The sequence below is a fragment of the Phlebotomus papatasi genome, chromosome 1 (assembly GCF_024763615.1).
Source record: "Phlebotomus papatasi isolate M1 chromosome 1, Ppap_2.1, whole genome shotgun sequence".
NCBI classification, from domain to species: domain Eukaryota; kingdom Metazoa; phylum Arthropoda; class Insecta; order Diptera; family Psychodidae; genus Phlebotomus; species Phlebotomus papatasi.
Genome location: NC_077222.1, coordinates 58,703,114 through 58,715,515, shown reverse-complemented (window position 1 = coordinate 58,715,515; position 12,402 = coordinate 58,703,114). Strand labels below are relative to the sequence as shown.

The window sequence follows — 12,402 nt, the reverse complement described above, 5'->3', positions numbered from 1 at the left end:
TTTAATAGACTTTTCTTTTTTGTCATTGGTGTGGAAATTTTTCCAATGGTCTTCTGATTTTTTTTCTCTTTTGCCATTTCAGGAATTTTTCAAGTTAGGTTTTTAATTTCAATTTTATCAGAAATTCATTTTGAGCTAAAATTTTTTGGTAAATTTGATATTTTTTTTCTGGAACTTTGTTGCATTATTTAGTACTTTCTCTCATAATTTTTATATTACATAGGGGAAACTGGGGCACCACCAAACACGGGGTACCACCAAACACTGCGATTTTTTAATCGGATATTGGATATCCGAGGATAAGGCCGATAGGAATTTATAGGCACTATAGGGACGCTTGTTCATTGAAGGAATTATCGAGATAGTCCAAGTAGTTTAGAAATAAAAATTACTGTTTGGTGGTACCCCGTGTTTGGTGGTGCCCCAGTTTCCCCTAATTGGAGTTTTGGGATAAAAAGGTAAAATTAGGTAATGAATCGGTTAATGCTGGAAAAAAATCTCCTGATCTAAAGGGAATTAGAATATTATTCTTTGCATGTTTTGGTTTGAGCAGAACGTTACAGTGGATGACTTCAATGAGATGAAGAATGACAGCTTTCCATCGGGTAATCTTTCAAATCAAATACCGAATTTTCTTAGGTCCATAATAACCCTAATAATAATAAGACCTAGGAATTAATACTACGGAAGGGGCAAATAACGTATTTTTAAGGAGCCAGTAAAGACCTCTACACATTGGGAGCAATTTTCGTCAAAAATTGCTTTTTTGAAGGAAATTGTCTGCACTACTGTATAGGTGGGAAACGTCAAAATTCTGTCAAAAATGTAGTTTTTGACGCAAATTGTTCCCTATATGTAGGTGCCTTTAGGGCTTCATATTAACCCATTCAGTTAATGTACCAGAAATACTTAAGATAGAATGTTCATATTTTTGGATTAGTTTCCTACAGAGTAATAGGGTAAGTGTGCCAAATTTCGGCATAGTTGCATGCAAGCGTCGAAGTCTTAAGTTTGAAATGTAATATTTTAAATACAAATTGATTTTTTTTATTCTTTCTTCTGAAAGAGTGTGGCTGGGAAACTTGTAAAGAGTTTACCGTCTTTATTTACTCTAAAATCATTCTTAATACATTTTAAATTGAATAAAAATGTAGACATAGCTTTGGTGCCCTATTTCGACCACCTTCATTCTCATAGTTCCTTGCTCTTCGGGAATTCTTCCAATATCTTTTTCACGTCATCTCGTTTATCGAAGCTACACTTTTGTTATTCTTTTGCATTGTATAATCTCTAGAGTACGTAAAATCTAAAAGTTCATGGAAATTCAAGGAACAAAAAAGGTGGCCGAAATTGCAAGCTGGCCGGAATTTAGCACACTTACCCTAGATGAATTTTTTAAATGAAAAATTTTTATCTATTATGGGGGCGCGGCGAGCCCCTGTCAAACACACGTCTTAACGGTCGCTGAATTTAAAATCGTGCATTAATTCATTACAAACTCCATTGATTTAGATAGAGTAACTATCCAAGAAAACAAATTAGCACCTAGAATTCAAATCAAAAAAGAGGTCAATTTTAACAAATTCGACGGGATGTCGAATTTTCCATTGGTGATTTTGATCAAAATTTTTGCATTACTTCACGCGAAATAAGAAAACAATAACAAGAAGTATTTATATGCGAGAAAAGAACAACAAAATGTATTGCCATCTCTGTCGGGCTATTTTTTCCAAGTAATTGAAGGACTAAAGCTACTAAAACTCCATTCCCGACAGCAATTCGGATAAAAGTTGCCCAGGAATAAATCATCTAAAATTACTCAATTTGCGTATGATATATAATACCATGGTAAGCAATGGGTTAATACAAGGCCTCTACACACTAGGAGAAATTTCTTTAAAAAATGCCTTTATAAAGAAATTTACCCTATCCTTGTAGACAGAAACGTCAGAATTAAAAAAAGGCAATTTTTGACGAAAATTGCTTCTAGTGTGTAGACACCATAAAGGATTATTTTCTTATATTTTTTCTGTCGAAATGGATCATTTTGAAATAAAAAGCTTGCTAGCTTTAAAGTAAAGATGCGTACGTAAATTGTGTCAAAATCTCAAAGTAACAATTAATAGGCAGGACGCGATAGGGCATTTTTAATAAAAAATAAAGCGTCATCAAAAAATGAATTGAAAATCGAGTTTTCTCAATTTATGTGTATTTGATTGTTCTTCATTTTGCAAATAATTTTTTGTGAGCAATTTTTAACACTTAAAACTCCAATAGAACAATTGACTTTTTTGTTTTCATTACTTTTATTTAAATGAAAGCTATTAATTCCCCTTTAAATAGAAAAATAATCCCAAATAAATTCTCTTCACATGCATGCTATTGTTTTTCGCTGTAGTATTATAAAAAGAAAAGAAAATTGATGTAAAATGCCACTTTGGACTTTTAAGTGTTAAAGCCAGGATGAATTTTTGGCCCAGAACTCAGGTGGATAGTGTTCAGTGATGAAATGCAGTGCAAAGAGTGTCAAATTTTCATGACCGAATATGAGATTTTGTTTTAGTGAGTTACCTCTTGGAATCTTTTTTTTATGTTTACCCACTGAAAGTCACCATAAAAATGTTCTTCTAAATTAAAAAAAAGGCGGAGGAGCTGGGGCTATTTTGAGCTGTGGGGCAATATTAATATACGATTATTTCTCATTTCTAAAAAAAAAAGCTTGGCCTTAGGGTAAGATGTGGTAATTTAGAATCATGTCTAATTTGACTACAACTACTTAATTAACGGGAACTGTGTAGTCCTAATTCTTTGTAAGTTGCTATAAAATTTTTAGTTTTTTTTAAATAAGTGTTATTTTTAAGAAAATATTGAGATTTTAATACCAAAATAAAATATATTTGAAAACAAAAATATTTTTTGAAAGACTACTTAGAGAACTATGAGAAAATTTAATTATGAAAAGAATAAGCTTTTATTCATTTTATTCAGTCAAAGAGATTTCTCTTAATCATTCCTTTCAATTCGAAGAAATTGTAAATATGGGAAATGAATAAAATGCGTTCCAAAGTCTTCGATATTCGCAATAACGCTAGTAGGGTAAATTAAGCTAATTCAAAACCTGCTCCTAATGGAAAAGTCATTGTTTTCACGATAAATACAGAACTAAATTATTATATTTATATAATTTCTATGACACAGTTTCATTATTTAGTTAATTTTGCTCCAAATAAAGTGAAAATCCACTCATATTCACAAATTTTAATTTGTTAATTTCTCAGAAAAATTAAAAGTGTACCTTTTCACCATTGAATTTTTCATAGATCGACCATGTTTTCCAATGAAAAACACAATGAGGTGACTGTTGTTTATTCATTTTGTTTAACATTTATGTCATATTTCTGGCTAATTTTAGTTAAATTAAGTGCTAATCTTTATTGTTAACGGTAGGTGAAGTTTTCAAATGAAATATTTACCTATTTCGTGAACAAAAAGGGTTTTTCTGAAGTGTCTGCAAATGCTTCAATAGGAAACTTCGGAAATATGATATTTTTTGGAGAGATTTTCTTATTGTTTTAGATGGGAAAGGAGAAAAGACCAGGAATAAGAACAAATCCTGCACTCAGGAGCAACTCAACAAGGTTTTGGAAGACTTTCGTCGCGGTTTCACTTACACTGTTTGTCTCCAATTAGGAACTTTCCCTTGTCTCCATTTGGATTAATTTGTTTCCAATAGCAACATTTTACACTCGCGTATTTTTCTTGTATTTAAGAAGTTTTCAAATTATATCTAAAGAATTTTCACTAAAAAGTAACTTTCTAGAAGAGTCAAGGAGCAAATTTATGTAATTCTCTTCAGAAAAAATATGAATTTAATGTGTTGAATCTTCTGTCAAAATTAAATCGTCTGGAAATGGTTTTGAATTAGGACATTTAGGGGAAACTGGGGCACCACCAAACACGGGGTACCACCAAAGACTAATTTTTATTTCTAAACTAGTTGGACTATCTCGACCATTTCTTCAGTGGACAAGCATCCCTATAGTGCTTAAAATTCCTATAGGTCTTATCCTCTGATATCCAATATCCGATTAAAAAATCGCAGTGTTTGGTGGTACCCCGTGTTTGGTGGTGCCCTAGTTTCCCCTACCCTAAATCTGTTACCTTCCCTCTTCTTTCGTAACAATATTTTTGAAATATTTCGAATTTGCTTCTAACTTCTTTAAGGTATATTCTTAGATTATCTATCTATCTATCTAATTAATCAATAAAAAATATAGACCTCTTTTGACCTTATAATTCTGGGTACCCCGTTAAAAGTACGACTTAAATAATTAAGAGTTCTAGCATTCGAGAGGCGTGCATAGAGTGGAATCATCACTTATGGTCGTTATACACTAATGGACAGCTTGCAAAAACCTTTAATCCTTACCTAAAACTGATTTCGAAAAATTATAAAATTATCGGCTTATGGAGTAATTGACAATTTTGTGATTTTTCGAAATCTGGTTTAGGTATTAACATTTTTGCAGGTTGTCCATAAGTGTATAACGTCCATAAAAGATCACTCCATCATACTATTTGAAAAAAAAAAAAATCTATGAAAAGTAGCGTCATATTTCTTAAATCAAGTGTCCATTCCGTGGCGTTCCTCTGAGAATTTTTAAAAGGGGAAAGTGTCACAAATTAAGGGAAAATGGTGCGTTGTATGAGGTAAGAGGTAATTTTGCATTTAAAAATTCATAGTTATAACCAGAAAATCGCTGAATAGAACAGAAAAATTCGTAAAATTAGTATTTTCTAATTATGGTCGAGAATATATCAGAAAGAAAAACAAAAAATTAAAATTATCCTATTAACTATAATAAATTCCAAGCAAAAATAATCTTATAAGAATGCTCTGTTTATTTTTTTATGAGTATAGGGCAGGGTGGGGTAGTTTCACCAGTTTTACGCATGCATTACTTCCGAAAATAAAGATTTTAGCACGAAAAATAATTATTTAGGAATTGTTATTTTTATTTTCAAGCACTCAAGAGGATCTAACTTAACATATGTAGATAGTTTGAATATAGTTCACATTTGTTTAGCAAATTTGTCTTGAAAAAAATGTTCAGGTGCGTGAAACTGCCCCACCCTTCCCTAATTTAAGAAGTAGTTTATTTATTTTATCAATGTGACGAAAGACTTTTATTTGAGTGAAAACTGTTTAAAGGTCTAAGGGTTATTTATAAATGATTTTTTCACATAGATCACGAACTTGAAGATCACTATCGAATTATTAAAAAAATCTAAGATTGGAATACGCAGCTGATTGATTTTATATATTTAATATACGGCTGTCAGGTATCTTTACATTTCTCTTTATTAAAGTAAGAAAAAGCATATTATAATTTACGCATTTAATTCACTGTTTGATTTCATTGGGGGCGTAATTCAAATATAAAATCGTATCAAGAAAAAAGTTAAAGATCCTAAAACGATTATTTTCATTCTACAAAATCGATACCGTACAAAGAAATAATTTTAAAAAATGCAAAAAAAACTTAGATTATTAAGCTGACATGTAAATCACACAAGAATGAGATTATTCAGTTGGGAGAAAATGCTCAGTATCGATGCTCGAGTAGATGTGTCCCTCAAGAGACATCGCTTCAGTGATTTGACTGAAATGAATATTTCACATGCATTGGCATAAGGCTTTGGAGGTAATAAGGAAAAAAGTATCACTTACCGGATCTCCGGGAGGGGAATGTGCTTGAATTTTTGATGAATCTGCTGCAGACTGATGCCTTCGTCTGTACCATGGTTCTTGATGGCCTGATAGACAAGTAGTTGCTTTCCTTTGAGACCATTTGCCAAGTTCGAAGATGATGTGTCAACATCCATGAAGTCCTTTGTGGAGGAAGTAGTGTCAGCTCCATTCTGAATCATCCTGAGAAACTGTTCTGCCTGGAACCTTGCATGCATCACTTCCAAGAGATGCGTAGTAATTGCATTTGCATTTTTGATTGGCATAATCTTGAAGAGCATGATAACCTTGGAGCCATTGTGACTCCTGGCCATTCCATACACCTGTACATATGTGTTCATTTCAATTGGCTCCTTGGTTTCTGTCTTTCCATCCTCCAGCCACAAAAGGGCATCTATTGATCCCGTGTGATCCTCAAGTTTATACATAATTCGGGTAGATGTATGCTCCACGCTCCTCACAATGGCCACAAGAGATATGACGCCATATGAAAAACCAAAGATCTTGATTCCATCATCTCCCAGCTGAAGAATCTGTTTGATGACCAGGGGAGCAACCCCCTCTTTGCTCTCTGCTGAAGCAGTGCCGCTTCCTCCCTGAGTCGTCGAAAATCCACCTCCAGTGACTGCAAAAGGCAATTGATTGTTACTCCCATGACTAAAATTGACTTTTTGATTCTTAAAGTCCTCAATACTTACAGCTCTCATCCATTTTCTGCTGTATTTTCAGGGATATTTCCACAACAACAATATTGTGAAATACTTTTGAGGTTAGAAAATTGCTTCACAGTTTTCACTCAAAAATAACCACTTTCCTGGGTAGGAAATTTACACATCCACAATCTGTTGGCTTACGCAATCAGTTTGTAAAGAAAAACTCTAAAGGATTTACTAAGTTTTCCACGAAAATGCTCAAAATAAAATTCTGAACTAACGCGGAATCCCATCAACCCATCGATCCTCATCGAAAATTTTATCGGCATCGTATCGATTTTTCGATTAATTTTTGCCGCACTTTAACGGGCTTTCTCGATGAACTGTTAACAGGAAAGCAAAGTGCGAGTGGAAACCGCGAGAGCGCGTTAGTTGCTCTTAACATTTGGAGCTGAGAAGGTGTTTTCCGTGGTGCTCTGTGTTTTCTTCCAATTTTTAAGGTAAGTTTTCCATTTTCATTCGAGTAAACTAGTGAAATATGTTACTAAAAGTTTTTCAATGCGGTTCACAAAGATATTTTTATTGTGAAGTGTTTTTCCTGCATCAATTTCGCGAGTAAAAATACTTTGTGCAATTTTTGACAGCTCGCCATCTTTATAATTTTCCGCTTGTGAATTTATTTTCTACAACTTTATTTTTACGTTTTGTACTTTCAGAAAGTCATCATCAAGTCCGGATGAAGATTCCTGAGCGTAGCTTCCAGAGATGCACTTCCACTAGAGAGACTTTACATGGAGCAATCGTAATCCCAATATCCCGAGAGGAGATGTGTTGAATCATGTTGAAATATTATTAAAAATAAATCTGTTTAAATTGAAATAAAGTATTTTTCTAATAATTTTGGGGGCGTGGGTAGTGAAATATATGCGTAGACAGGCTACTGAAAGTCTCAGCAGATTTTCAGACGTTGTGTCTGCCTTAAATCGCAAGAGACATACGCATAAAATCTGCAGACATATCTGCCGACTTTTAGAACAGCGTCGTGTTGCACTTCGAGAACAAACGTCGGCAGATAATATGAGGACGGTCGGCATATTATCTGCCGACGCGCCGATTAAATCTGCCGATTTCGTGACGAAATCAGCAGACTATTTTTGATGGGATGATAAGACGTCAAAGCACCCAACTTAACGAAATTCCGCCAATTTTCCGCAAATTCCTCGTCAAGCCTGTTTTCCCCTCCATTCGTTAAGTTTTCGATGATGGTGAAATCGAATTTCGAAGGGTTCAAATTCAAATTTTCCCACATTTTCAACGTTTTTTAAGCAACCTAAGATACACACTGCTGTAAAAATTCGATTGATTAATTTGCACATATTTTTCTTCAAATGAGTGATTGCAGACGCGTGATAAATTTTATTGCTTATAAATAGCCAATTTAATGTGTTGATAAATGGATTTCTTGTTAGACAATTTTATTGCTATTGTGGCTTGTGGTCTGACTTGTGATAAAACTCTCATCAACACCCATGCGAGTTGATTTCAATATTTACATGGAGCTTTTCCTCTATTAGCTTTACCCTTTTTCTTCTGGCATCTCTGGGGAACAATTGAAAAGCGAGAGAAGAAATATATATTCACGCGATAAGGTTACGCAGGTTAATTTGTCTTTATCATCGTCGTGTTTCCCACACCAATACTTTGAAGGAAAATTAAGTATTTCTGATAACAATGAGATTGATGAAAATTTCAGGAAAAGTTCTTAATATTTATTGAGTTTTCAGGCTCAAATTTGTCAAATTAGCTTCAGATTTATTCATGGAATGAATTTTGGCGCCAACACAATTGCTACTAATTTTTTATCGATTGAAGTATGATAAGCAGTGAGATGAGGAAGATAAATCATAATTTTCTCTATAGAGACTTGATTTCGTTTCATGAAATATTTGCACAATGAAAATTTCAGATCATTTTTGGTCCTCTTGAACTCACACTTGTTCAACGGCCACAAACATGTGCATTGATTGCATAGTGTGTTTGTCCAAAGATTATCGAAAATTGGAGTCACTGAAGTAGTCTGGTGAGGCGAAGTGGGCCAGTGACACTCGAGATCTTCCCTGAAACGAGACTGTTTTTCATCTTGGTTGTCTAACGAGATCATGAGATTCGCGTCGTACAAATCTTTCTTACGCGACCGGAAGGTTCTCGTAGACTGTTTAGCAATTTTATTTGGGATCGGTTCATGGATTGGTATCAATTCTACATTTGTCCAATTTCCTCTGCTCGTAGCAGCTGCGCCTGAAGGATGGGATCTACCCTCGTACATTGTGGTGATTATACAATTGGGAAATCTCGGTCCACTCACCTACACACTCTTTCAAAAGTACTCTCCTAAGAAGCTTCTGGACGCAAATGTGATATATGGAATTCTGGCAGTAGGATGTGCAGCTGCTCTGGCAATGTGCTTTATCTATGATGTAACGGCCATTATTGGAGGTGTGGAGAGGAGTGTTTGGCTATTTGTTGTGGTATTTTTTCTGGCCATAGTGGGATGTTCCAGTTCAGTTCTCTTTATGCCCTACATGGGACGCTTCAGGGAGATCTATCTCATCACCTATCTTATCGGTGAGGGTCTCAGTGGCTTTCTTCCCAGCATATTGGCTCTGATTCAGGGAGTTGGTGGCAATGCTGAATGCGTTTTGAGGAATAATACCGAAGGACAACCAGAGTATGAGTTATATACTCCACCACCACGTTTCGAAACTGAACACTTTTTTGCCTTCGTGACTACATTTATGGCTGTAAGCTTAGGTGCTTTTATCCTTTTGGAAAATCTCAGAATATGCCGAAATGAATATGTGGCAGTAAAAATTGAGAAGGGCAATAAGTACACGTACGACGAATCATCTAAAATTAATGAAAGTGGAGAACAATTGACCGCCCATGAAGATTCTCAGGTGACTAATCTATCCATCACCTCATACAGAATCCTATTGATCCTTATGGCTATTATCTGCATGTTTGGTAATGGGATTTTCCCCAGCATTCAATCATACTCATGCCTTCCGTATGGCAATATTGCCTATCATTTAACCGTGACCCTGAGCTCAATAGCCAATCCACTAGCTTGCTTCTTGGCTGTGTTCCTGCCCCACACTTCAATCCGTCTGATAACTATTCTCAGCTCAATTGCAACAGCAATTGGAATTTATGCTGTCACCACAGCTGTGATGAGTCCAGCCCCACCGCTCTTTGGTAATGTTTGGGGAGAGGTATTAGTGGTAAGTTGAATATTTTTTTCGATTTTTCCACCGATTTGTTAATTTTTATTCTCTTGGTTTACAGGTGATGTCCTGGACAATCCTTAATGGTCTCATTAGCTACATGAAATTGTCCATAACTTCAATTTTCCGATTCCAAGGAGGAAAATCGCTCGTTTGGGTTGGGGGTGTTTCTCAAATTGGATCATTTACTGGAGCAATTCTTGCTTTTGTACTTATCAACAATGTTGGGCTCTTTGTGTCCTATTCACCCACCTGTCCGGCAGTTCCATAGCCTCTCAGCAGGATTAGCTTTCTTGTTTCTTTTTTTTATTGTTAATAAAGACTAATTAAATGTTTTTTATCACACAATGTTATGTATAATCAGTTTTATATTGATATGATAACGCAGCAAAATTATTGAGTTCGTTGAAATCCAATTGATCACATTTAAAATTTGGCGGAATGGAATGATGTTCGAAATTTTCGAAAACCATTTTGATCAAACAAAATTGAGGGAAAATTAATTGTAACTTGTTTTAGAAATTTGATGTTCATTTTTTAATATCTTTGGGAATGTAAATAATTAGAAAGTTAATCCGGTTAATCCTAATTATAAAAAACTCATCAGTTTTCTTGAAAAATATAGAAAATCATGAGAGGTTAATCTTGGCTTGGCGCAACCTTCATATAAAGAAGTGGTGTGTGCGTGTGCGTGGAACATTGGAAAATCTGGAAAGCGCACTGGAAAGGATTCCAAAAGGCAAAATCGTGTGATATTTTTTTTGCAACATTTCATCAAAATATCAATGAAAATTTTATTTGCAATAGTTTAAACGAGAGTTACTAGAAAAGAATAATTAGTGCTGTGAGGTTTGAGTAGAAAATGAATAGTATAGGCGAAAATTGCAATGAATTAAAGCGGACATACGATGCCTGCTTCAATAGTTGGTTTGCTGAGAAGTTCTTGAAAGGGAGTAATGATGAATCCCAATGTGAGCCCCTTTTCAAAGTCTACCAGCAGTGTGTCAAGGTAAATCTTTTATTTCGGATGGTTTAAAGACAGGTGTTAATGTTTGTGGGTCTTTTAGACGGCAATGAAGGAGCAGAAGATTGAGATTGGAGAAATTGAGGCTGACCATTTAGGATCGGAAAAGGAGTATAAACCGCCTCCAGGAAGTTCCTCAAGTTGACACCCCCTATCCTGTTACATCCCGTGCTTCAGTAGATCCAGCAGAGAAGGAAAGTAGTTTTATTTCTAGTCTCGATTTCCACCTTTTTCTGGGCTTGATTTTCATTCCTCGTGGAAATCTCAACATTCACCTCCTTTGTGGTACATGCGAATTATATTAATATGCTTTTGTACTACTCTTTTAAACTATTAATCAGAATTTATTGATAATTCATTGGAAAATAAATTGTAACAAAAGAAAAATACATTTACGAGTGAAATCTAATTGGTTTCTCTTTGCTAATTCCTAATTCCTTGGCAGTCTCCTTGCACCATTCTATTTTCCAATTGTGAATTTCGAGAGCCTCTCCAGGAGAGAGATGTACTGGGAGTGTTCGTAGATTGTGCTGAATTCGGACAGTTTGTCAACGAATTCGTTGCTAATACCCTTCTCCTCGAGGAGATTCATCAGGAGATCATACAAATATCCATCCAAGACATCTCCTGCCACAGCATAATTATTTTCTGTCCACTCTCCGTCGTACAGAACAATCTCATCAATTCCAAAAATATCATCTGTAAGAACAAGGAAACTTAAACCCACTGAAGAAGAACATCTCATGCATTTTACTTACTGTATCCTTCAGCTTCTTCTCCTTGATTTTGCAGGAAAGAACATGTGAATGAAAGAGTCTGATTTCCCTTTACAATATCCACCTCAAATTGGGGTTTGCTTTTCATCTCGGCCAGATTGGGCTTGTCCATCGTGGGATCAATTTCAGCTTCCTCATCAGTGTCTACTGTATGGTTGACATTGAAGGATATTTTGATCCTGGAATGGAGAAAAAATCAATTTACATTTACATTCCCGGAAAAAAAAGTAGTTTTCTACCCACGTTTCCTTATCAGATTCCTTTGTCAGCTCCACTTCTGGTCCATTGATCTTTACCTTGAAACCTTCAACAGTTGTAGGAATTGATTTAACTTTCTGCGCCTTCTTTTCAGCCACAATTTCTTCAGTTAAAAATTCTACGAGCTCTCTTTCCCCTATCACAAATTGAGGTTAGGTCATTCAGTCAGGAAATTCTACAGAATATTTCTAAATTTATCTAATTTAGTGGTATACCTTTAGTGTGAATGAACTTGGCACCACAGCCACAGGTACATCCAAGACTGGGATTATGCTGGACAAGGGCTTTACTGGCAATAAAATCTTCCGGCTTCCTCGACATGTGCCAGAGAGTTCTTGTAAATTCTCTCTTACCGAGTGTTGATCGCATGGGTGACACTATGCTCCTCAAAGGGGCAATTCTAAATGCTGACCTTACAAGATTATTCATGCTGATTGTACACTTTTTATCCCAGGAGAAAGATTATGAGGTAATCCAACGAAATGCACTTCTTCACTTTCCAGAATAACAGGCTCTGAGTTATTGGAAATATTAGGCGACTGGAATACTTTAGGTCCGATGCGCGATAACGCGCTTCAAGAATTAAAGCAAAAATTTTGTATACAAAGATTGATTGATGATAAAAATTTCGTCAAAAATTGTATGATAAAATCAAGTG

At 35.2% G+C, this 12,402-nt stretch overlaps 4 protein-coding genes across 4 annotated transcripts; 2 read left to right on the top strand and 2 right to left on the bottom strand.

The window, feature by feature from the left end:
- Window positions 1-5,344: 5,344 nt before the first annotated feature.
- On the bottom strand, window positions 5,345-6,692 carry LOC129809447 (replication protein A 32 kDa subunit). The gene is made up of 3 exons (XM_055859271.1): window positions 6,448-6,692; window positions 5,732-6,374; window positions 5,345-5,663 (listed from the first exon to the last, which is right to left on the bottom strand). The coding sequence occupies exons 1-3, from the start codon at window positions 6,458-6,460 to the stop codon at window positions 5,585-5,587; spliced, it is 735 nt and encodes a 244-aa protein (XP_055715246.1). The 5' UTR covers window positions 6,461-6,692; the 3' UTR covers window positions 5,345-5,584.
- Window positions 6,693-8,457: 1,765 nt separating this feature from the next.
- LOC129809438 (solute carrier family 52, riboflavin transporter, member 3-A) lies at window positions 8,458-10,034 on the top strand. Its single transcript, XM_055859262.1, has 2 exons — window positions 8,458-9,683; window positions 9,748-10,034. Exons 1-2 carry the CDS (start codon window positions 8,562-8,564, stop codon window positions 9,955-9,957), a joined length of 1,332 nt encoding a protein of 443 aa, XP_055715237.1. The 5' UTR covers window positions 8,458-8,561; the 3' UTR covers window positions 9,958-10,034.
- Window positions 10,035-10,370: 336 nt separating this feature from the next.
- LOC129809454 (TP53-regulated inhibitor of apoptosis 1-like) lies at window positions 10,371-11,119 on the top strand. Its single transcript, XM_055859279.1, has 2 exons — window positions 10,371-10,695; window positions 10,754-11,119. The coding sequence occupies exons 1-2, from the start codon at window positions 10,549-10,551 to the stop codon at window positions 10,853-10,855; spliced, it is 249 nt and encodes an 82-aa protein (XP_055715254.1). The 5' UTR covers window positions 10,371-10,548; the 3' UTR covers window positions 10,856-11,119.
- On the bottom strand, window positions 11,029-12,343 carry LOC129809443 (complement component 1 Q subcomponent-binding protein, mitochondrial). Its single transcript, XM_055859268.1, has 4 exons — window positions 11,960-12,343; window positions 11,730-11,880; window positions 11,469-11,665; window positions 11,029-11,409 (listed from the first exon to the last, which is right to left on the bottom strand). Exons 1-4 carry the CDS (start codon window positions 12,171-12,173, stop codon window positions 11,171-11,173), a joined length of 801 nt encoding a protein of 266 aa, XP_055715243.1. The 5' UTR covers window positions 12,174-12,343; the 3' UTR covers window positions 11,029-11,170.
- Window positions 12,344-12,402: the final 59 nt, after the last annotated feature.